This window comes from Pseudophryne corroboree, chromosome 2 (assembly GCF_028390025.1).
Source record: "Pseudophryne corroboree isolate aPseCor3 chromosome 2, aPseCor3.hap2, whole genome shotgun sequence".
NCBI classification, from domain to species: Eukaryota; Metazoa; Chordata; class Amphibia; order Anura; family Myobatrachidae; genus Pseudophryne; species Pseudophryne corroboree.
Window position 1 is genome coordinate 441739792 of NC_086445.1, and position 22941 is coordinate 441762732.

The 22941-nt window shown below is 47.9% G+C and overlaps 1 protein-coding gene across 9 annotated transcripts in view; it reads right to left on the reverse strand.

The window, feature by feature from the left end:
- Positions 1 to 22941, reverse strand: part of NF1 (neurofibromin 1) — a 738710-nt gene that overhangs the window by 133916 nt on the left and 581853 nt on the right. For all 9 annotated transcript variants that reach the window (XM_063953658.1, XM_063953661.1, XM_063953657.1 and 6 more), the window contains 4 exons: positions 14868 to 14997; positions 14477 to 14608; positions 13997 to 14132; positions 13708 to 13865 (listed from right to left, as the gene is read on the reverse strand). In XM_063953658.1, the coding sequence (XP_063809728.1) occupies positions 13708 to 13865; positions 13997 to 14132; positions 14477 to 14608; positions 14868 to 14997 (556 nt within the window). The remainder of the gene's footprint in view (positions 1 to 13707; positions 13866 to 13996; positions 14133 to 14476; positions 14609 to 14867; positions 14998 to 22941) is intronic.

Here is a 22941-nt window from a genome sequence, read left to right on the forward strand (position 1 = left end):
ACACGCGCCTGGCCCCGGCCAGGGCAAACAGCATGACCACTTCCCATGTGAGATATTTTAACTCCACAGATTTAAGTGGTTCAAACCAATGTGACTTTTGGAACCCAAAAACTACATTGAGATCCCAAGGTGCCACTGGAGGCACAAAAGGAGGCTGTATATGCAGTACCCCTTTTACAACGTCTGAACTTAAGGGACTGAAGCTAGTTCTCTTTGGAAGAAAATTGACAGGGCCGAAATTTGAACCTTAATGGACCCCAATTTCAGGCCCATAGACACTCCTGTTTGCAGGAAATGTAGGAATCGACCCAGTTGAATTTCCTCCGTCGGGCCTTACTGGCCTCGCACCACGCAACATATTTTCGCCAAATGCGGTGATAATGTTTTGCGGTTACATCCTTCCTGGCTTTGATCAGGATAGGGATGACTTCATCCGGAATGCCTTTTTTCCTTCAGGATCCGGCGTTCAACCGCCATGCCGTCAAACGCAGCCGCGGTAAGTCTTGGAACAGACAGGGTCCTTGCTGGAGCAGGTCCCTTCTTAGAGGTAGAGGCCACGGATCCTCCGTGAGCATCTCTTGAAGTTCCGGTTACCAAGTCCTTCTTGGCCAATCCGGAGCCACGAATATAGTGCTTACTCCTCTCCATCTTATCAATCTCAGTACCTTGGGTATGAGAGGCAGATGAGGGAACACATACACTGACTGGTACACCCACGGTGTTACCAGAGCGTCTACAGCTATTGCCTGAGGGTCCCTGGACCTGGCGCAATACCTGTCGAGTTTTTCCCAACGGTTTATAATCCTGTGGAAGACTTCTGGGTGAAGTCCCCACTCTCCCGGGTGGAGGTCGTGTCTGCTGAGGAAGTCTGCTTCCCAGTTGTCCACTCCCGGAATTGCTGACAGTGCTATCACATGATTTTCCGCCCAGCGAAGAATCCTTGCAGCTTCTGCCATTGCCCTCCTGCTTTTTGTGCCACCCTATCTGTTTACGTGGGTGACTGCCGTAATGTTGTCCGACTGGATCAACACCGGCTGACCTTGAAGCAGAGGTCTTGCTAAGCTTAGAGCATTGTAAATGGCCCTTAGCTTCAGGATATTTATGTGAAGTGATGTCTCCAGGCTTGACCATAAGCCCTGGAAATTCCTTCCCTGTGTGACTGCTCCCCAGCCTCGCAGGCTGGCATCCGTGGTCACCAGGACCCAGTCCTGAATGCCGAATCTGCGGCCCTCTAGAAGATGAGCACTCTGCAACCAACACAGGAGGGACACCCTTGTTCTTGGTGACAGGGTTATCCGCTGATGCATCTGAAGATGCGACCCGGACCATTTGTCCAGCAGGTCCCACTGGAAAGTTCTTGCGTGGAATCTGCCGAATGGGATTGCTTCGTAGGAAGCCACCATTTTACCCAGAACCCTTGTGCATTGATGCACTGAGACTTGGCTCGGTTTTAGGAGGTTCCTGACTAGCTCGGATAACTAATTTGGAAGCTGCTCAATCATACCTGGAGATAATTATATATCAGGTGCTGGAAGGGGGAGGGGTCATAGACAGACAAACAAAGAGGAGGAAGGGGGGTGCAAATCCCCACCCCCAAATTCCCTTCCGCACACTGAAAATTACCTGTAACCATCCCTGAATCTATCTGGTAATAAAATTCAGAGAATTTGTCACAAATGTTTGCAAACACATGTTTAAGCTGCTGGCCACTTCACGGCTTCTCTGATACAGCAGTCCTAACTACTTAATAGCAGTGCCCACATTGGGCCATGTAATTTGTCACAGTACGCCTCATGATAAAGGTCAATACTAAAACATTTCCAGACAGAGAGCTAACTTACCAGGGAGCCACCCCCAGGATCTCCCATTGGCACTACAAGGAACAGCATGCCTTCCAAATGCTGCTCCCATTCAATGCCTCATGCTCACAAGCAGACAAACAATTTGGAAGCTGCTCAATCATACCTGGAGATAATTATATATCAGGTGCTGGAAGGGGGAGGGGTCATAGACAGACAAACAAAGAGGAGGAAGGGGGGTGCAAATCCCCACCCCCAAATTCCCTTCCGCACACTGAAAATTACCTGTAACCATCCCTGAATCTATCTGGTAATAAAATTCAGAGAGCATGAGGCATTGAATGGGAGCAGCATTTGGAAGGCATGCTGTTCCTTGTAGTGCCAATGGGAGATCCTGGGGGTGGCTCCCTGGTAAGTTAGCTCTCTGTCTGGAAATGTTTTAGTATTGACCTTTATCATGAGGCGTACTGTGACAAATTACATGGCCCAATGTGGGCACTGCTATTAAGTAGTTAGGACTGCTGTATCAGAGAAGCCGTGAAGTGGCCAGCAGCTTAAACATGTGTTTGCAAACATTTGTGACAAATTCTCTGAATTTTATTACCAGATAGATTCAGGGATGGTTACAGTTAATTTTCAGTGTGCGGAAGGGAATTTGGGGGTGGGGATTTGCACCCCCCTTCCTCCTCTTTGTTTGTCTGTCTATGACCCCTCCCCCTTCCAGCACCTGATATATAATTATCTCCAGGTATGATTGAGCAGCTTCCAAATTGTTTGTCTGCTTGTGAGAATTTGGGGGTGGGGATTTGCACCCCCCTTCCTCCTCTTTGTTTGTCTAGCTCGGATAACTCCCTGGCTTTCTCCTCCGGGAGAAACACCTTTTTCTGGACTGTGTCCAGGATCATCCCTAGGAACAGAAGACGAGTCGTCGGAACCAGCTGCGATTTTGGAATATTGAGAATCCAATCGTGCTGCCGCAACACTACCTGAGATAGTGCTACACCGACCTCCAACTGTTCCCTGGATCTTACCCTTATCAGGGAATCGTCCAAGTAAGGGATAACTAAAATTCCCTTCCTTCGAAGGAATATCATCATTTCGGCCATTACCTTGGTAAAGACCCGGGGTGCCGTGGACCATCCATACGGCAGCGTCTGAACTGATAGTGACAGTTCTGTACCATAAACCTGAGGTACCCTTGGTGAGAAGGGTAAATTTGGACATGAAGGTAAGCATCCTTGATGTCCCGAGACATCATGTAGTCCCCTTCTTCCAGGTTCGCAATCACTGCTCTGAGTGACTCAATCTTGAATTTGAACCTCTGTATGTAAGTGTTCAAAGATTTTAGATTTAGAATCGGTCTCACCGAGCCGTCCGGCTTCGGTACCACAACAGTGTGGAATAATACCCCGTTCCCTGTTGCAGGAGGGGTACCTTGATTATCACCTGCTGGGAATACAGCTTGTGAATGGCTTCCAAAACTGTCTCCCTGTCAGAAGGAGACATCGGTAAAGCCGACTTTAGGAAACGGCGAGGGGGAGACGTCTCGAATTCCAATTTGTACCCCTGAGATATCACCTGAAGGATCCAGGGGTCTACTTGCGAGTGAGCCCACTGCGCGCTGAAATTCATTGAGATGGGCCCCCCACCGTGCCTAATTCTGCTTGTAAAGCCCCAGCGTCATACTGAGGGCTTGGCAGAGGCGGGAGAGGGTTTCTGTTCCTGGGAACTGGCTGATTTCTGCAGCCTTTTTCCTCTCCCTCTGTCACGGGGCAGAAATGAGGAACCTTTTGCCCGCTTGTCCACGAAAAGACTGCGCCTGATAACACGGCGTCTTCTCATGTTGAGAGGCGACCTGGGGTACAAACGTGGATTTTCCCCTTAATAAGGCAATACTTCCAAATGCCGTTTGAAATCCGCATCACCTGACCACTGTCGTGTCCATAACCCTCTACTGGTAGAAATGGACAACGCACTTAGACTTGATGCCAGTCGGCAAATATTCCGCTGTGCATCACGCATATATAGAAATGCATCTTTTAAATGCTCTATAGGCAAAAATATACTGTCCCTATCTAGGGTATCAATATTTTCAGTCAGGGAATCCGACCACGCCAACCCAGCACTGCACATCCAGGCTGAGGCGATTGCTGGTCGCAGTATAACACCAGAATGTGTGTAAATACATTTTAGGATACCCTCCTGCTTTCTATCAGCAGGATCCTTAAGGGCGGCCATCTCAGGAGAGGGTAGAGCCCTTACAAGCGTGTGAGCGCTTTATCCACCCTAGGGGGTGTTTCCCAACGCACCCTAACCTCTGGCGGGAAAGGATATAATGCCAATAACATTTTAGAAATTATCAGTTGTTATCGGGGGAAACCCACGCATCATCACACACCTCATTTAATTTCGCAGATTCAGGAAAACTACAGGTAGTTTTTCCTCACCGAACATAATACCCCTTTTTTGGTGGTACTCGTATTATCAGAAATGTGTAAAACATTTTTCATTGCCTCCATCATGTAACGTGTGGCCCTACTGGAAGTCACATTTGTCTCTTCACCGTCGACACTGGAGTCAGTATCCGTGTCGGCGTCTATATCTGCCATCTGAGGTAACGGGTGCTTTAGAGCCCCTGACGGCCTATGAGACGTCTGGACAGGCACAAGCTGAGTAGCCGGCTGTCTCATGTCAACCACTGTCTTTTATACAGAGCTGACACTGTCACGTAATTCTTCCAACAGTTCATCCACTCAGGTGTCGACCCCCTAGGGGGTGACATCACTATTACAGGCAATCTGCTCCGTCTCCACATCATTTTTCTCCTCATACATGTCGACACAAACGTACCGACATACAACACACACACAGGGAATGCTCTGATAGAGGACAGGACCCCACTAGCCCTTTGGGGAGACAGAGGGAGAGTTTGCCAGCACACACCAGAGCGCTATATATATACACAGGGATAACCTTATATAAGTGTTTTTCCCCTTATAGCTGCTGTATTTTTAATACTGCGCATAATTAGTGCCCCCCTCTCTTTTTTAACCCTTTCTGTAGTGTAGTGACTGCAGGGGAGAGCCAGGGAGCTTCCCTCCAACGGAGCTGTGAGGGAAAATGGCGCCAGTGTGCTGAGATAAGGCCGCCGATAAGGGGGCGGAGCCTATCTCCCGTTTTTCTATTTATTCTGGCAGGGGTTAAATGCATCCATATAGCCCAGGAGCTATATGTGATGCATTTTTTGCCATCCAAGGTGTTTTTATTGCGTCTCAGGGCGCCCCCCCCAGCGCCCTGCACCGTCAGTGACCGGAGTGTGAAGTGTGCTGAGAGCAATGGCGCACAGCTGCAGTGCTGTGCGCTACCTTGTTGAAGACAGGACGTCTTCTGCCGCCGATTTTCCGGACCTCTTCTGTCTTCTGGCTCTGTAAGGGGGCCGGCGGCGCGGCTCTGGGACCCATCCATGGCTGGGCCTGTGATCGTCCCTCTGGAGCTAATGTCCAGTAGCCTAAGAAGCCCAATCCACTCTGCACGCAGGTGAGTTCGCTTCTTCTCCCCTTAGTCCCTCGATGCAGTGAGCCTGTTGCCAGCAGGTCTCACTGAAAATAAAAAACCTAAAACTAAACTTTTCACTAAGCAGCTCAGGAGAGCCACCTAGTGTGCACCCTTCTCGTTCGGGCACAAAAATCTAACTGAGGCTTGGAGGGGGGTCATAGGGGGAGGAGCCAGTGCACACCAGGTAGTTCTAAAGCTTTACTTTTGTGCCCAGTCTCCTGCGGAGCCGCTATTCCCCATGGTCCTTACGGAGTCCCCAGCATCCACTTAGGACGTTAGAGAAAGGGGCGAAAGGACGTGCCTTTGGCCTTCGACACAGAAGGAGCTGTATTAGGCAGACAGGCAGTTTTGGCAGTTAGCCACTATCTTATTTAAGTCCTCCCCAAACAGAATATCCCCCTTGAAAGGGAGTACCTCCAGGGTTTTTCTAGAGTCCAGATCCACAGACCAGGATCTCAACCACAATATCCCGCGAGCCAGAACTGACGTAGTAGAGGCCTTGGCTGCTAGGATACCGGCATCAGAAGCCGCCTCTTTAATATAGCGAGAAGCTGTGACAATATATGACAAGTAATGGCGCCGCAGACACTGACAGGGAGTGAGGAAAGACAGAGATGCAGCTCCAGGGCGGGATCACTTGCTGGAAATGGCGCCCTGGGGCTGGGGGAGGGGCTTCAGGTCTAAGCCTTATCCCCCTTGCTGGCAAAACCACGGGGTACTGTGGGCGATATTAAAAATAAGAATTTACTTACCGATAATTCTATTTCTCGGAGTCCGTAGTGGATGCTGGGGTTCCTGAAAGGACCATGGGGAATAGCGGCTCCGCAGGAGACAGGGCACAAAAAGTAAAGCTTTAGGATCAGGTGGTGTGCACTGGCTCCTCCCCCTATGACCCTCCTCCAAGCCTCAGTTAGGATACTGTGCCCGGACGAGCGTACACAATAAGGAAGGATTTTGAATCCCGGGTAAGACTCATACCAGCCACACCAATCACACTGTACAACCTGTGATCTGAACCCAGTTAACAGTATGATAACAGCGGAGCCTCTGAAAAGATGGCTCACAACAATAATAACCCGATTTTTGTAACTATGTACAAGTATTGCAGATAATCCGCACTTGGGATGGGCGCCCAGCATCCACTACGGACTCCGAGAAATAGAATTATCGGTAAGTAAATTCTTATTTTCTCTATCGTCCTAGTGGATGCTGGGGTTCCTGAAAGGACCATGGGGATTATACCAAAGCTCCCAAACGGGCGGGAGAGTGCGGATGACTCTGCAGCACCGAATGAGAGAACTCCAGGTCCTCCTTAGCCAGGGTATCAAATTTGTAGAATTTAGCAAACGTGTTTGCCCCTGACCAAGTAGCTGCTCGGCAAAGTTGTAAAACCGAGACCCCTCGGGCAGCCGCCCAAGATGAGCCCACCTTCCTTGTGGAATGGGCATTTACAGATTTTGGCTGTGGCAGGCCTGCCACAGAATGTGCAAGCTGAATTGTACTACAAATCCAACGAGCAATAGTCTGCTTAGAAGCAGGAGCACCCAGCTTTTTGGGTGCCTACAATATAAACAGCAAGTCAGACTTTCTGACTCCAGCCGTCCTGGAATTATATATATATATATATTTTCAGGGCCCTGACAACGTCTAGCAACTTGGAGTCCTCCAAGTCCCTAGTAGCCGCAGGCACCACAATAGGTTGTTTCAGGTGAAACGCTGACACCACCTTAGGAAGAAACTGGGGACGAGTCCGCAGTTCTGCCCTGTCCGAATGGAAAATCAAATATGGGCTTTTGTAAGACAAAACCGCCAATTTTGACAATCGCCTGGCCGAGGCCAGGGCCAACAGCATGGTCACTTTCCATGTGAGATATTTCAAATCCACAGATTTGAGTGGTTCAAACCAATATGATTTGAGGAATCCCAACACTACGTTGAGATCCCACGGTGCCACTGGAGGCACACAAGGGCTGTATATGCAATACTCCCTTGACAAACGTCTGGACTTCAGGAACTGAAGCCAATTCTTTCTGGAAGAAAATCTATAGGGCCGAAACTTGAACCTTAATGGACCCCAATTTGAGGCTCATAGACACTCCTGTTTGCAGGAAGTGCAGAAATCGACCTAGTTGAAATTTTTTCGTGGGGCCCTCCTGGCCTCACCCACGCAACATATTTTTACCACATGTGGTGATAACGTTGTGCGGTCACCTCCTTCCTGGCTTTGACCAGGGTAGGTATGACCTCTTCCGGAATGCCTTTTCCCTTAGGATCCGGCGTTCAAACCGCCATGCCGTCAAACGCAGTCGCGGTAAGTCTTGGAACAGACAAGGTCCCTGCTGGAGCAGGTCCTTTCTTAAAGGCCGATGCCACGGTTCCTCTTGGAACAGACATGGTACTTGCTGAAAGCAAATCCCTTCTTAGCTCCCGAGGCCATTAGTCCTCTGTGAGCATCTCTTGAAGTTCCGGTTACCAAGTCCCTCTTGGCCAATCCGGAGCCACGAGTATAGTTCTTACTCCTCTATGTCTTATAATTCTCAATACCTTGGTTATGAGAAGCAGAGAAGGGAACACATACACCGACTGTTACACCCACGGTGTTACCAGGACGTCCACAGCTATCGCTTGAAGGTCTCGTGACCTGGCGCAATACCTGTCCCATTTTTTTGTTCGGGCGGGACGCCATCATGTCCACCTTTGGTCTTTCCCAACGGTTCACAATCATGCGGAAAACTTCCCGATGAAGTTCCCACTCTCCCGGGTGGAGGTCGTGCCTGCTGAGGAAGTCTGCTTCCCAGTCGTCCACTCCCGGAATGAACACTGCTGACAGTGCTATCACATGATTTTCCGCCTAGCGAAAAATCCTTGCAGTTTTGTCACTGCCCTCCTGCTTCTTGTGCCGCCCTTTCTGTTTACGTGGGCGACTGCCGTGATGTTATCCCACTGGATCAATACCGGCTGACCTTGAAGCAGAGGTCTTGCTAAGCTTAGAGCATTATAAATTTGTTCTTAGCTCCAGTATATTTATGTGGAGAGAATTCTCCAGACTTGATCACACTCCTTGTGTGACTGCTCCCCAGCCTCTCAGGCTGGCCTCCGTGGTCACGAGCATCCAATCCTGAATGCTGAATCTGCGGCCCTCTAGAAGATGAGCACTCTGTAATCACCACAGGAGAGACACCCTTGTCCTTGGATATAGGGTTATCCGCTGATGCATCTGAAGATGCGATCCGGACCATTTGTCCAGCAGATCCCACTGAAGAGTTCTTGCGTGAAATCTGCCGAATGGAAGCGCTTCGTAATAAGCCACCATTTTTACCAGGACTCTTGTGCAATGATGCACTGACACTTTTCCTGGTTTTAGGAGGATCCCGATTAGCTCGGATAACTCCCTGGCTTTCTCCTCTGGGAGAAACACCTTTTCCTGGACTGTGTCCAGAATCATCCCTAGGACCAGCAGACGTGTCGTCGGAACAACTGCGGTTTTGGAATATTTAGAATCCACCCGTGCTGTCGTAGAACTACTTGAGATAGTGCTACTCCGACCTCCAACTGTTCTCTGGACCTTGTTCTTATCAGGAGGTCGTCCATTTTCTTTGAAGACGAATCCTCCTTTCGGTCATTACCTTGGTAAGGACCCGGGGTGCCTTGGACAATCCAACGGCATCGTCTTGAAACTGATAGTGACAGTTCTGTACCACGAACCTGAGGTACCCTTGGTGAGAAAAGGCAAATTTTGGGACATGGAGGTAAGCATCCCTGATGTCCCGGGACACCATATAGTCCCCTTGTTCTTTGCCATCACTGCTCTGAGTGACTCCATCTGGATTTGAACCCTTGTAAGTGTTCAAATTTTTCAGATTTAGAATAGGTCTCACCTAGCCTTCAGTACCACCATATAGTGTGGAGTAATACCCCTTTCCTTGTTGTCGGAGGGGTAAATTTATTATCACCTGCTGGGAATACAGCTTGTGAATTGTTTTCAATACTGCCTCCCTGTCGGAGGGAGACATTGGTACAGCAGACTACAGGAACCTGCGAGGGGGGAAACCTCTCGACATTCCAATCTGTACCCCTTGGATACTACTTGTAGGATCCAGGGGTCCTGTACGGTCCCAGCGTCATGCTGAGAACTTGGTAGAAGCGGTGGAGGGCTTCTGTTCCTGGGAATGGGCTGCCTGCTGCAGTCTTCTTCCCTTTCCTCTATCCCTGGGCAGATATGACTCTTATAGGGACGAAAGGACTGAGGCTGAAAAGACGGTGTCTTTTTCTGCAGAGATGTGACTTAGGGTAAAAAACGGTGGATTTTCCAGCAGTTGCCCTGGCCACCAGGTCCCATGGACCGACCCCAAATAACTCCTCCCCTTTATACGGCAATACATCTTTGTGCCGTTTGGACTCTGCATCACCTGACCACTGTCGTGTCCATAAACATCTTCTTGCAGATATGGACATCGCATTTACTCTTGATGCCAGAGTGCAAATATCCCTCTGCGCATCTCGCATATATAGAAATGCATCCTTTAAATGCTCTATAGTCAATAAAATACTGTCCCTGTCAAAGGTATCAATATTTTTAGTCAGGGAATCCGACCAAGCCACCTCAGCTCTGCACATCCAGGCTGAGGCGATCGCTGGTCGCAGTATAACACCAGCATGTGTGTGTATACTTTTTAGGATATTTTTCAGCCTCCTATCAGCTGGCTCCTTAAGTACGGCCCTATCCGTAGATGGTACCGCCACTTGTTCTGATAAGCGTGTGAGCGCCTTATCCACCCTGAGGGGTGTTTCCCACCGCGCCTTAACTTCTGGCGGGAAAGGGTATACCGCCAATAATTTTCTATCGGGGGAAACCCACGCATCATCACACACTTCATTTAATTTATCTGATTCAGGAAAAACTACAGGTAGTTTTTTCACCTCACACATAATACCCTTTTTTGTGGTAATTGGAGTATCAGAAATATGTAACACCTCCTTCATTGCCCTTAACGTGTGGCCCTAAAAGAAAATACGTTTGTTTCTTCACCGTCGACACTGAAATCAGTGTCCGTGTCTGTGTCGACCGACTGAGGTAAATGGGCATTTTACAGCCCCTGACGGTGTTTGAGACGCCTGGACAGATACTAATTTGTTCGCCGGCCCTCTCATGTCGTCAACCGGCTTGCAGCGTGTTGACATTGTCACGTAATTTGCATAAATAAGCCATCCATTCCGGTGTCGACTCCCTAGAGAGTGACATCACCATTACAGGCAATTTGCTCCGCCTCCTCACCAACATCGTCCTCATACATGTCGACACACACGTACCGACATATAGCACACACACACAGGGAATGCTCTGATAGGACCCCACTAGCCCCTTGGGGAGACAGAGGGAGAGTTTGCCAGCACACACCAAAGCGCTATATTTTACAGGGATAGCCTTATAATAAGTGCTCCCTTATAGCTGCTTTTATAAAATCACAATTTCGCCAAATTTTGCCCCCCCTCTCTTGATTTAACCCTGTTTCTGTAGTGCAGTGCAGGGGAGAGCCTGGGAGCCTTCCTGACCAGCGGAACTGTGTGAGGAAATGGCGCTGTGTGCTGAGGAGATAGGCCCCGCCCCCTTTTCGGCGGGCTCGTCTCCCGCTTAAAAATGGATTCTGGCAGGGGTTAAATATCTCCATATAGCCCCGGAGGCTATATGTGAGGTATTTTTTGCCAAAAAAAGGATTTTCATTGCTGCCCAGGGCGCCCCCCCCCAGCGCCCTGCACCCTCAGTGACTGCCGTGTGAAGTGTGCTGAGAGCAATGGCGCACAGCTGCAGTGCTGTGCGCTACCTTAAGAAGACTGAGGAGTCTTCTGCCGCCGATTCTGGACCTTCTTCTCTTTTCAGCATCTGCAAGGGGGCCGGCGGCGAGGCTCCGGTGACCATCCAGGCTGTACCTGTGATCATCCCTCTGGAGCTAATGTCCAGTAGCCAAAGAAGCCAATCCATCCTGCACGCAGGTGAGTTCACTTCTTCTCCCCTAAGTCCCTCGATGCAGTGATCCTGTTGCCAGCAGGACTCACTGTAAAATAAAAAACCTAAGCTAAACTTTTCTAAGCAGCTCTTTAGGAGAGCCACCTAGATTGCACCCTTCTCGGCCGGGCACAAAAACCTAACTGAGGCTTGGAGGAGGGTCATAGGGGGAGGAGCCAGTGCACACCACCTGATCCTAAAGCTTTACTTTTTGTGCCCTGTCTCCTGCGGAGCCGCTATTCCCCATGGTCCTTTCAGGAACCCCAGCATCCACTAGGACGATAGAGAAATCGGTTTTAAGAGAAAACCTGACCTGCGCCCATGCCCTGGTGATCTAGTGGGATCGCCTGTATCCACAGTGTCCACCGCCAGCGCGCGGCCCGCCTCCCACTAACCGCGCCGGATCTCGATAAAGACCGGGTCCCGCGAGCGGGACCCACTTACCACCTCCCGAAGCGCGGCCACGCGATCATGGAGAGCCCCAGCCGTGTGTGCCTAACGTGAAGTAAACCGGAGCCTCCGCTGTAGGTACCCGGCAACCAGGGCTCGGGAGTGTACAGCGCCGCTGGGGAGAGCTGGAGCTGCAGCAGAGAATGTCAGAAGACATTTACCCCTGCTGCTGCCCTTGAAGACTTCACTTTTTACCTCATAAAAAGCTTTTCTTAGGGCTGCCTGGAGCAGCCCCTCTGTTAAGTGCCTGCTTACTGCAGCACCAACTGATAAACTGAGCTCCTGTGCTGGGAGGCGGGGTTATAGAGGAGGCGGCGCTGTGCATTCTGGGAACAGTCAAAGCTTTGAGCCTGTTGGTGCCTCGGATCAAGATCCTACTCTACACCCCATTGTCCAGACTTGTGGAGCCCAGTGTACCCCGCAGCAGAAACTGTATTTGCATACAAAATGGTCTGATGGAAAACACTAACTTTTTATTTCGTATGCAGATAGAGCTGCTATTACACACAGAATATAAGATGCTGCATTTCATTTTAATCAGCAGAAGCTGCTCGTGTGTCCTATTCCATTACCTTGCGTCTAAGACGCATTTTTGTTGAAATAATGAAAAAAAAGAAAAAAAGAAAAGACAATTGGCGCTACAGAGTCCCGCGCTCTGGCATAGTGTGACTTCAAGGGCTGTTTAGCGTGACTGCAGCAAGGACGTAAGAGGACACATCTGTAGACTGGCTCAGTGTCTCCAATGCACACAAAGAAAAGCACAGTTCAGAGTTCTACACAGCTCTCTAAATGAAAAAAATAATTACAATCAGCAATAGAGTTGGGACTATGTCACTGCAGGTGTCAGTCACCTCTCTCCATATCTCCCTTGGCATAGTGGTATCACCGATGGTTACCATGACCGTGAGCTAGGGTTCGATTCCCGCAAAGGACACACTTGTATTGTATATCTGTGTAAAGATTAGCATCCACAGTTTTTTCTAGGTTTGCCAAAACAAGTCCTGTCATTTGTATACAGTCTCAGACATGCACACAGATATATAGTCAAAATTAGAAAAAAAAAATGTAGGTGCTACTTAGTACACAAATATACAAGTGTGACTTTTCAAATTAAGAGAGTCTTATATATGTGAGACTGTGTAATGGACCATTGCTTTAACACATAAGTTTGCATCTGTATACACTATTTGTATTTATTTTTTTGGTCCCGACAGAGAATGAATATTTTCTACAGCGTCCCTTTATTTAATGTACACTACAAACTTTAAGTTCCTGATTGACTCTCTCTATCTGACTGTTGCTCTGTGTGTATAACATTACAGTTGTCACTGGCCATTTGCCAGAGCTTGCTAAGGGTATATTATTATAGTACGATTACTGTACTGTACTTTGTATCCATCCGCAGCTATTCACTAAACAGTACTGGATTAGTGGAGCATTAGCCACCCAGTGGTGAAGATGTGTATTGCATGCTGTTTATGTTGTCGCTACTCCTTTTAGGTGGCGAAACTGCAAAGATGAGGGAGTCTCTATCAGTACTCTGGAGACGTAGAGGATCTGAATATTTGGACAAGTATCTCCTGCAACATCTGAAAATTCTCTGACACTATTTATTACAACATTTTTCTGCAGAATCAGTTGCCATACTGCCCTTTTGACGGTTCTGCCAAGATCATCAATTGGTCCCTTGCCATTAGTAATGGTGAAAAAGGTTTGATACATTTGACAAATTAATATGCTTGAACTTTTTGTAACTGATGCAACAAACTGAATTGTGGCATCAGTTACAGAAATGTGTTGCTTCATACCAATATGTCCTATTCTACTAATCGTAAGGAACCATTACAACAGCAGCTTATTAGAAAAGCATGTTGTATTTCTCAATTTACTGTAACAAACCTAGGAGCTTTTTAGTGTTTGCTTGAGATGGCTGCCCCATGTCCAGACTCATAGACTTCCTGGTCCTTGGGCTAACTTGTCCCACTGTAGGGTAACTCGCAGCAAGATGCATTCCAGATCCTTTTGGAGATGACCATGGCTGGTTTTCCTTCAATGTCCTGTGGAATAAAAAAAGCATTATGCAGGTGATGGAAAACGAACCTAATTTAGTTTCAAACTTCATATAATAACTAACATGAAAATGGATGTTCCCCACATGATGCACAAATAGTAAATGTAGAGAAATAACCTGCAGGTGGGGTCACTGTGGTGCATCAGATATGTATCCATAGGAACATTTTCCATTGAAACATCTGTCAGCAATAGTGATTTTCTGTGTTTCAAGCTACAGCGGCTCCTCACCTCTTCAGACACAGTAAGCAAAGCTAGAAAGCAGATAGATAAGGTAAACCCAAGATGATCGATCATGCCTCTAACACCACAACATTACAGGATATATTAGAATCAAATAGTACCATTTAAGTAGTATTAAACAAAATGTCCTTGCTGTATCAAAAGTTGTGACATATTTGGCATTCCTTTATCTACTGTGCTGAATGGGTAGCGATCAACACAAAATGCAGAACTGAAACCATGCTAAGAGGTGGTCATAATGACAATATTCACAGCACATTAAACAAATGACTCATCTCGGATGAGAGCAAAATGACACTCCAGTCACATTTCCCATATGTGCAGATGAAGGCAGCAACACACAGAAAATCCTTACCTGCCAAGTAAGCAACACTCTGAGTATTTACTTCAAATTTATCACAATTCCTGTGTTTATTTACAAGCGCGAGCAGAGTGTGAAGGATTCGTACGGTTCTTGCCACAGTTGTAGGAGATGGGTGACGATAACCTAAGGTATGTAAATGCATACAGTGTTAAAGCCATGCCCCATGCCCGTCATAAGTACTTGGAGGATACATCTATGGAGCTAGTAACAGTACTTTGTAAAGAGCAGAAAGACAAGATAAGCTCCATTGAGACAAAGGTCGGCATACCAAAGAGTCTCCATGCTGCTTGGAGTCTGGAGCTGAGAAGGCAACTCTGGGGTCAAACTAATCAAAGTGAAAATCTGCAACACAAGAGAGGTACACTCACTGGAAAAAACTCACCTTTCAACAAGTGCCCAACTAGTGCAAAATTAAAGTTAGAGTTGAAATTGAGGCCAACAAAATGGTCCATTTGTTTACAATGCCATTCCTCTAGAGGATTACGGATTTCCATGAACACCTCTTCTGGACTCTAAAAAAACAAAAACAAAAATATTTTGTGGGGGTTTTTTTTTACATTGGCAAACTAGTTTTACATTAAGATACTACAAAATAAACAAAATACACAGCAGCATCTATTAGACATTTGTAGCCAATGTAAAGACTTAAAACAGGATGTAAAAAAATTCCAGATGCCAATACAGGTTGAGTATCTCTTATCCAAAATGCTTGGGACCAGAAGTATTTTGGATATCGGATTTTTCCGTATTTTGGAATAATTGCATACCATAATGAGATATCATGGTGATAGGACCCAAGTCTAAGCACAGAGTGCATTTATGTTACATATACACCTTATATACACAGCCTGAAGGTCATTTTATCCAATATTTTTAATAACTTTGTGTATTAAACAAAGTGTGTGTACATTCACACAATACATTTATGTTTCAAATACACCTTATACACACAGCCTGAAGGTCATTTAATACAATATTTTTAATCACTTTGTGCATTAAACAAAGTTTGTGTACATTGAGCCATCAGAAAACAAAGGTTTCACTATCTCAGTCTCACTCCAAAAATTCCGTATTTCGGAATATTCCGTATTTCGGAATATTTGGATATGGGATACTCAACCTGTATATTGAATACTAGAACTACAATGTCATATAGCCACAAGTATATAATTACAGTATGCAAAGCCATTGTAAGATACCTCAAATTACATAAGCAACTAATCATTTGCATATGAACTCTCTTGACTGAGGCGCCAAATGTGATTAATTAGGCAGGTTGTTTTCGCTACAAGGCATCCTGTGCTGACCACTCGCAGTACAGAAGAGGTTGGGCCACCGGCGGCTGGAACCAATGAGGTCACGAAGAGGGGGGGCCACCAATGGCAGTAACTGCCGCAATGTCTGGAGTCAGGGCTGTTTCTAGCCAATTTGTCACCCAGTGCGAGATTTAAAAATGTGTCCGTCACACATTATGGCAGGCAAGTGTCCCCCTATTTACACATTATGGCAAGCAAGTGTCCCCATTTTAGAGAGAGAGAGAGAGAGAAAGAATACTTACAGAGGTGATTCCCGCTCTTCGGCCCGCCTCACCAGTCGCTCCTCGTGCCGGCCACCTCTCCCTCTTCTTGGCTTGGCTCCCCCTCCTCCTCAGTACTCCGCATGGGGTTACGTCGTGATGTCATGACGCAATAGCGTCATTCCGCGAAACTCCACCCCTCCGAGCTGGGTACTCGGGGAGAGGGAAGCCAGGGAGCCACAGTCAGTGCCGCAGCGGGAGCCCCGTGCGATTGCACTGCTAGCCCGCCCCAAGAAACGGCCCTGCCTGGAGTGTCCTCTGGATGCTTCTGGTGGCTGCAGAGACTGCAGGGTAGCTGTCTGGAGGGTCTAAAAGACGCTCTGGGCGGTGCTGCAGCTGAGATTCTGGTAGCAGGGTGCCATTCTAAACACCCTGCTAGCCAAATGCAGAGATCTCTGGGTGGCAACGCTGCCATCCAGAGAGCCCTGTGTAATGGAACAGTTCGCACATCAATTGTTACGGCTCTGGTTTTCACTTCACGTTGGTACCTAGCTCTATTTTAGGATATTTCCATTTTGAACCAGCACATTATGTCCATTGCAAAGAAAAGAAACCGCTCCTTTGTGTTTTTATAGTGGTCACAGTTATAATAATCTCTAGAATGTCCAAAACATAGATAAGCAAATTCTTGTAGTTTTGACTTTCATACACCTATTTGTTTGTACAGGAAAATACTGTATTACAAAAGTAGCAAAGAAAAAAAAAAATAGGATTTGGTTACTTACCAATAAATCCTTTTCTCCTAGTCCGTAGAGGATGCTGGGGACTCCAAAAGGACCATGGGGTATAGACGGGATCCGCAGGAGTTTGGGCACACTGAAAAGACTCAATCTGGGTGTGAACTGGCTCCTCCCTCTATGCCCCTCCTCCAGACCTCAGTTATAGGAACTGTGCCCAGGAGAGATGGACATTTCGAGGAAAGATTTTTGTTTAAACTAAGGGCTACCAACATACCAGCCCACACCACAAACATACCGTACAACCAGAGTAACATTAAACCAGATAACAGTATGAATTAACAACAGCAACAAGCTGAAACAAGAAATACACAACCCGTGTATAAACTAATTTAACTAGCAAGAAAACACAGCAAGTAACAGTCCGCACTGGGATGGGCGCCCAGCATCCTCTACGGACTAGGAGAAAAGGATTTATCGGTAAGTACCAAATCCTATTTTCTCTTACGTCCTAGAGGATGCTGGGGACTCCAAAAGGACCATGGGGTTTATACCAAAGCTCCAGAATGGGCGGGAGAGTGCGGACGACTCTGCAGCACCGACTGAGCAAATGCAAGGTCCTCATCAGCCAGGGTATCAAACTTATAGAACTTAGCAAAATTGTTTGAACCCGACCAAGTAGCAGCTCGGCAAAGCTGTAACGCCGAGACGCCTCGGGCAGCCGCCCAAGATGAGCCCACTTTTCTGGTAGAATGGGCTTTTACTGACTTCGCCACCGGCAGTCCGGCCGAAGAATGAGCCTGCTGAATCATACTACAAATCCAGCGTGCAATAGTCTGTTTTGAAGCAGGATGACCAATTTTGTTGGAAGCATACAAGACAAAAAGCTCCTCAGTTTTTCTGGCAACAGCTGTCCTAGTGACGTAGATCTTCAACGCTCTTACAACATCCAGAGATTTTGGAATCGCCACAGCCTCCGTAGCCACCGTGACCACAATAGGTTGGTTAATGTGAAATGAAGAAACCACCTTCGGCAGAAATTGTTGATGAGTACTCAATTCCGCCCTATCCGAATGAAAAATCAAGTACGGGCTCTTATGAGATAAGGCCGCCAACTCTGACACCCGCCTGGCAGACGAAAGCGCCAACAGCATGACTACCTTCCAAGTGAGAAATTTAAATTCAACCTTACACAAAGGTTCAAACCAGGATGACATGAGAAACTGTAAGATCACATCCAGCTCCCATGGAGCTACAGGAGGCACAAACGGAGGATTGATATGCATTACTCCTTTCACAAAAGTCTGAACCTCTGGGAGGACAGCTAATTCTTTTTGAAAGAAAATAGACAAAGCCGAAATCTGCACTTTGATGGAACCTAATTTCAGGCCTGCGTCTACTCCCGCCTGTAAAAAGTGGAGAAAGCGCCCCAAGTGAAAATCTTCCGCAGGAGCCATTTTAGACTCGCACCAGGAAACATACTTTCTCCAAATACGGTGATAATGTTTCGCCGTAACCTCCTTCCTAGCCTTAATGAGAGTTGGAATGACCTCCCTGGGGATACCCTTACGAGCTAAGATCTGGCGCTCAACCTCCATGCCGTCAAACGCAGCCGCGGTAAGTCTGGAAACATGCATGGACCCTGCAACAACAGGTCCTCTCTTAGGACAAGCGGCCAAGGATATTCCACCAGTAATTCCTGAAGATCCGGGTACCAGGCCCTTCTTGGCCAATCTGGAACGACGAGAATCGCCTGAATCCTTGCTCGTCGAATGATCCCCAGTACCTTTGGAATGAGAGGAAGTGGAGGGAACACATACACCAACTGGAACACCCACGGAGACACCAGGGCGTCCACTGCACTGGCTTGGGGGTCCCTTGACCTGGAACAATACCTCGGGAGCTTCTTGTTGAGACGAGACGCCATCATGTCGATCAACGGAATTCCCCAACGTTTTGTCACCTCTGCAAATACCTCTTGGTGAAGAGCCCACTCTCCCAGGTGGAGATCGTGTCTGCTGAGGAAATCTGCTTCCCAGTTGTCCACTCCCAGTAGGAAGACTGCTGACAGGGCGCTCACGTGTTGTTCCGCCCAGCGAAGGATTCTTGTGGCCTCCGCCATTGCCGCTCTACTCCTTGTTCCGCCTTGACGGTTTATATGTGCCACCGCTGTGATGTTGTCTGACTGTAACAGGACAGGTCGACCCTGAAGAAGGATTCTTGCTTGCAGCAGGCCGTTGTAAATGGCTCTTAACTTGAGAACATTTATGTGGAGACAAGCTTCCTGGAGCGACCATTTCCCCTGGAAGTTCCTTCCTTGGGTGACTGCGCCTCAGCCCCGGAGACTTGCATCTGTTGTCAGAAGTACCCAATCCTGGATACTGAACCGGCGTCCCCCTAGGAGGTGAGGACTTTGTAGCCACCACAGGAGAGATATTCTGGCTCTGGGAGATAGACTTATCTTCCGGTGCATGTGCAGTTGAGACCCGGACCATTTGCTCAGCAAGTCCCACTGAAACACCCGGGCATGAAACCTGCAAAATGGAATGGCTTCGTACGACGCAACCATTTTCCCCAGAACCCGAGAACAGTGATGGATCGACACACTCGTCGGCCTCAGAAGTTCCCTGACCATCGTCTGCCGTTCCAGAGCTTTTTCTTCTGGAAGAAATACTTTCTGTAAATCCATGTCCAGAATCATGCCCAGAAAAGGCAGCCGAGTGGTCGGAATCAACTGAGATTTTGGCAAATTGAGTACCCAACCGTGCTGTCGCAGAACCGACAGTGACAAATTTACACTTCTCAGCAACCGTTCCTTGGACCTCGCCTTTATCAGGAGATCGTCCAAGTACGGGATAATTGTAACCCCTTGTTTGCGAAGGAGAACCATCATTTCCGCCATGACTTTGGTGAAAATCCTCGGAGCCGTGGAAAGCCCAAACGGCAACGTCTGAAATTGGTAATGAGAATCCTGTATCGCAAACCTGAGGAAGGCCTGATGTGAAGGACATATCGGGACATGTAAGTAGGCATCCTTTATGTCGACTGACGCCATAAAATCCCCCCTTTCCAGGCTGGCAATTACCGCTCGAAGAGATTCCATCTTGAACTTGAAAACTTTCAAGTATGGATTGAGGGATTTTAGATTTAGAATTGGTCTGACCGAACCGTCCGGTTTCGGCACAACAAAGAGGCTCGAGTAGAACCCCTCCCCCCGTTGGGACGAGGGAACGGGAACAATGACCCTCTGTAGACACAATTTTTATATCGCTGCCAGCACCACCTCCCTGTCCGGAAGAGCTACTGGTAACGCCGAAATTAAGAACCGGTGAGGGGGTATCTCCCGAAATTCCAGCTTGTATCCCCCTGAGACACAATCTCTAGGACCCAAGGATCCAGGTCTGATTGAATCCAGACCTGACTGAATATTTGTAGACAGCCCCCCACCGGTCCGGACTCCCCCAGGGAAGCCCCAGCGTCATGCGGTGGACTTGGTAGAAGCAGGGGAGGACTTTTGGTCCTGGGCACCTGACACTGCAGGTGGTTTCCTTCCCCTTCCTCTACCTTTTGAAGCGAGGAAGGACGAACCTTTTCCACGCCTGTATTTATTGTGACGAAAGGACTGCATCTGCCTTTTTCTGTTGTGTGGGAACATAAGGAAGAAAAGAGTACTTACCCGCAGTCGCGGTCGAGACCAGGTCAGCCAAGCCGTCCCCAAACAAGACAGTACCTTTGAAGGGTAACGCTTCCATAGCCCTCTTGGAGTCGGCATCAGCATTCCATTGATGGATCCACAACGCCCTCCTGGCTGATATCGATATGGCACTGGCTCTTGATCCCAAGAGACAGACATCCCTCGCCGCATTCTTCAGGTAATCTGCAGCGTCCTTGATATAACCAAGAGTCAAAAGAACATTATCTTTATCAAGGGTATCCATATCATTAGCTAAATTCTCAGCCCATTTAGCAATAGCACTACTCACCCATACCGACGCCACAGCAGGTCTGAGCAATGCACCCGAATGAGCGAAAATGGACTTCAGAGATGTCTCCAGCTTGCGATTCGCCGGATCTTTGAGAGCTGCCGTGTCAGGAGACGGAAGCGCCACTTTCTTAGACAAGCGAGATAGAGCTTTGTCAACATTTGGAGACGCCTCCCATTTTTCCCTGTCATCAGAGGGGAACGGATATGCCATGTAAATCCTCTTGGGAATCTGCCACCTCTTATCCGGCGACTCCCAAGCCTTTTCACAAAGAGTTTTCATTTCATGAGAGGGGGGAAACTTCACCTCAGGTTTTTTTTCCCTTAAACAAGCAAATCCTTGTTTCCTGTACCACAGGTTCATCAGAAATGTGTAAAACATCTTTTATAGCCACAATCATGTACTGAATACTCTTAACTAATCGTGGATGTAAAAGCAGCCTCAGTGAAATCGACCTAGGAATCAGAGTCCGTGTCGGTATCCGTATCTACCACTTGAGTAAATGCCCGCTTTTGCGACCCAGATGGGGTCTGTACCTGAGACAAAGCCTCTTCCATGGACTTTTTCCACACCTGTGTCTGTGAATCAGACTTATCCAACCTCTTTGATAAAGAAGCTACATTCGAATTTATCGTACTGAGCAATGCGAGTAAATCAGGCGTCGGCTGCGTCGACAGTCCAAAATCTAGCCCCGCATCCGCTCCCCCAATAACCTCCTCTGGTGAATAACATTCAGCCTCAGACATGCCGACACGTAGTACCGACACACAGATACACACAGAACGTCCCAGCTAGGTGACAGGCCCACAATGAAGCCCAGATAGAGGACACAGAGGGAGTATGCCAGCTCACACCCCAGCGCCCATATATCCCGACAACAGATATATGTACCCAGCGCTGCCTAAATTATAGTGATAAGAAGCACCACACTGCAGCCCCCCCCCCCTTCTGAATATCTCCCCGTTACTTGTGAGAGGAATGTGGAGGTCCCGGCAGCGTCTCCTTCAGCCGCATGTTGAAGGAGAAGATGGCGCCTGTGAGCAGCGGGACGAAGCTCCGCCCTCTTCCCGGCGCGCTTCAGCCCGCCAAATTTGAAAATGAAAAAGATGCCGGCGGGGGTTTAAGAAACGGTGCAGAGGCACCGAAAGCCTTCTGCCGGTCCCCGACCTCAGTAACATGCTGCCTAGGGCGCCCCCCCCAGCGCCCTGTAACTATCGTTGGTGATGTCGGTGGGAGCATGGAGCACAGCGTTACCGCTGTGCTGTACCTTCCGTTACTGAAGTCTTCAGCCGTACTGAAGTCTTCTGATCTTCTCATACTCACCAGACTTCTTTCTTCTGGCTTCTGTCAGGGGGTGACGGCGTGGCTCCGGGAACAAGCAGCTAGGCGCACCAAGTGATCGAACCCTCTGGAGCTAATGGTGTCCAGTAGCCGAGAAGCAGAGCCCTTAACTAAGAAGAAGTAGGTCTGCTTCTCTCCCCTCACTCCCACGCTGCAGGGAGCCCGTAGCCAGCAGGTCTCCCTGAAAATAAAAAACCTAACAAAAAGTATTTTCCAGAGAAACTCAGGAGAGCTCCCCTGTGAGTGTCCAGTCAGTCCTGGGCACAAAGTCTAACTAAGGTCTGGAGGAGGGGCATAGAGGGAGGAGCCAGTTCACACGCAGATTGAGTCTTTTCAGTGTGCCCAAGCTCCTGCGGATCCCGTCTATACCCCATGGTCCTTTTGGAGTCCCCAGCATCCTCTAGGACGTAAGAGAAATCAAGTTATCGGCAGATCAATTTTTTTTATTTTGTAAACAAATATGAGGAACAAAATTAGGATGATGAAGGACCTAACACATAGGGGGTTAATCCAATAAAGTAGTTGTTGGATCCTGCGAGCCATCCTCATGGTGAACTCGCACTGCGAATTACATTTGCAATCCAATTCCAAACTAGCATTGCTTTTCTAGATAAAATTTGTGTTTGAGCGCACCCCCTGAGCAGGTGAAAAGGTAAGGAAAATTTTTATTTTAAGGTAATGTTGGGACACAGTGCAGATCCTCAAGTGCACCAATCCTAAATAATCAGGCACTTGGAGGGGATTGAATAGCATAATTTGGCAAATAAAGGCATGTCAGTTTTAAGGTGAATTTCTCTAAAAAGCTCAATAACGTGTGAAATGACATGGGGCATGCAGATGAGAAAAAAAATTGGATTTTAATTACCTACCAGTAAATCT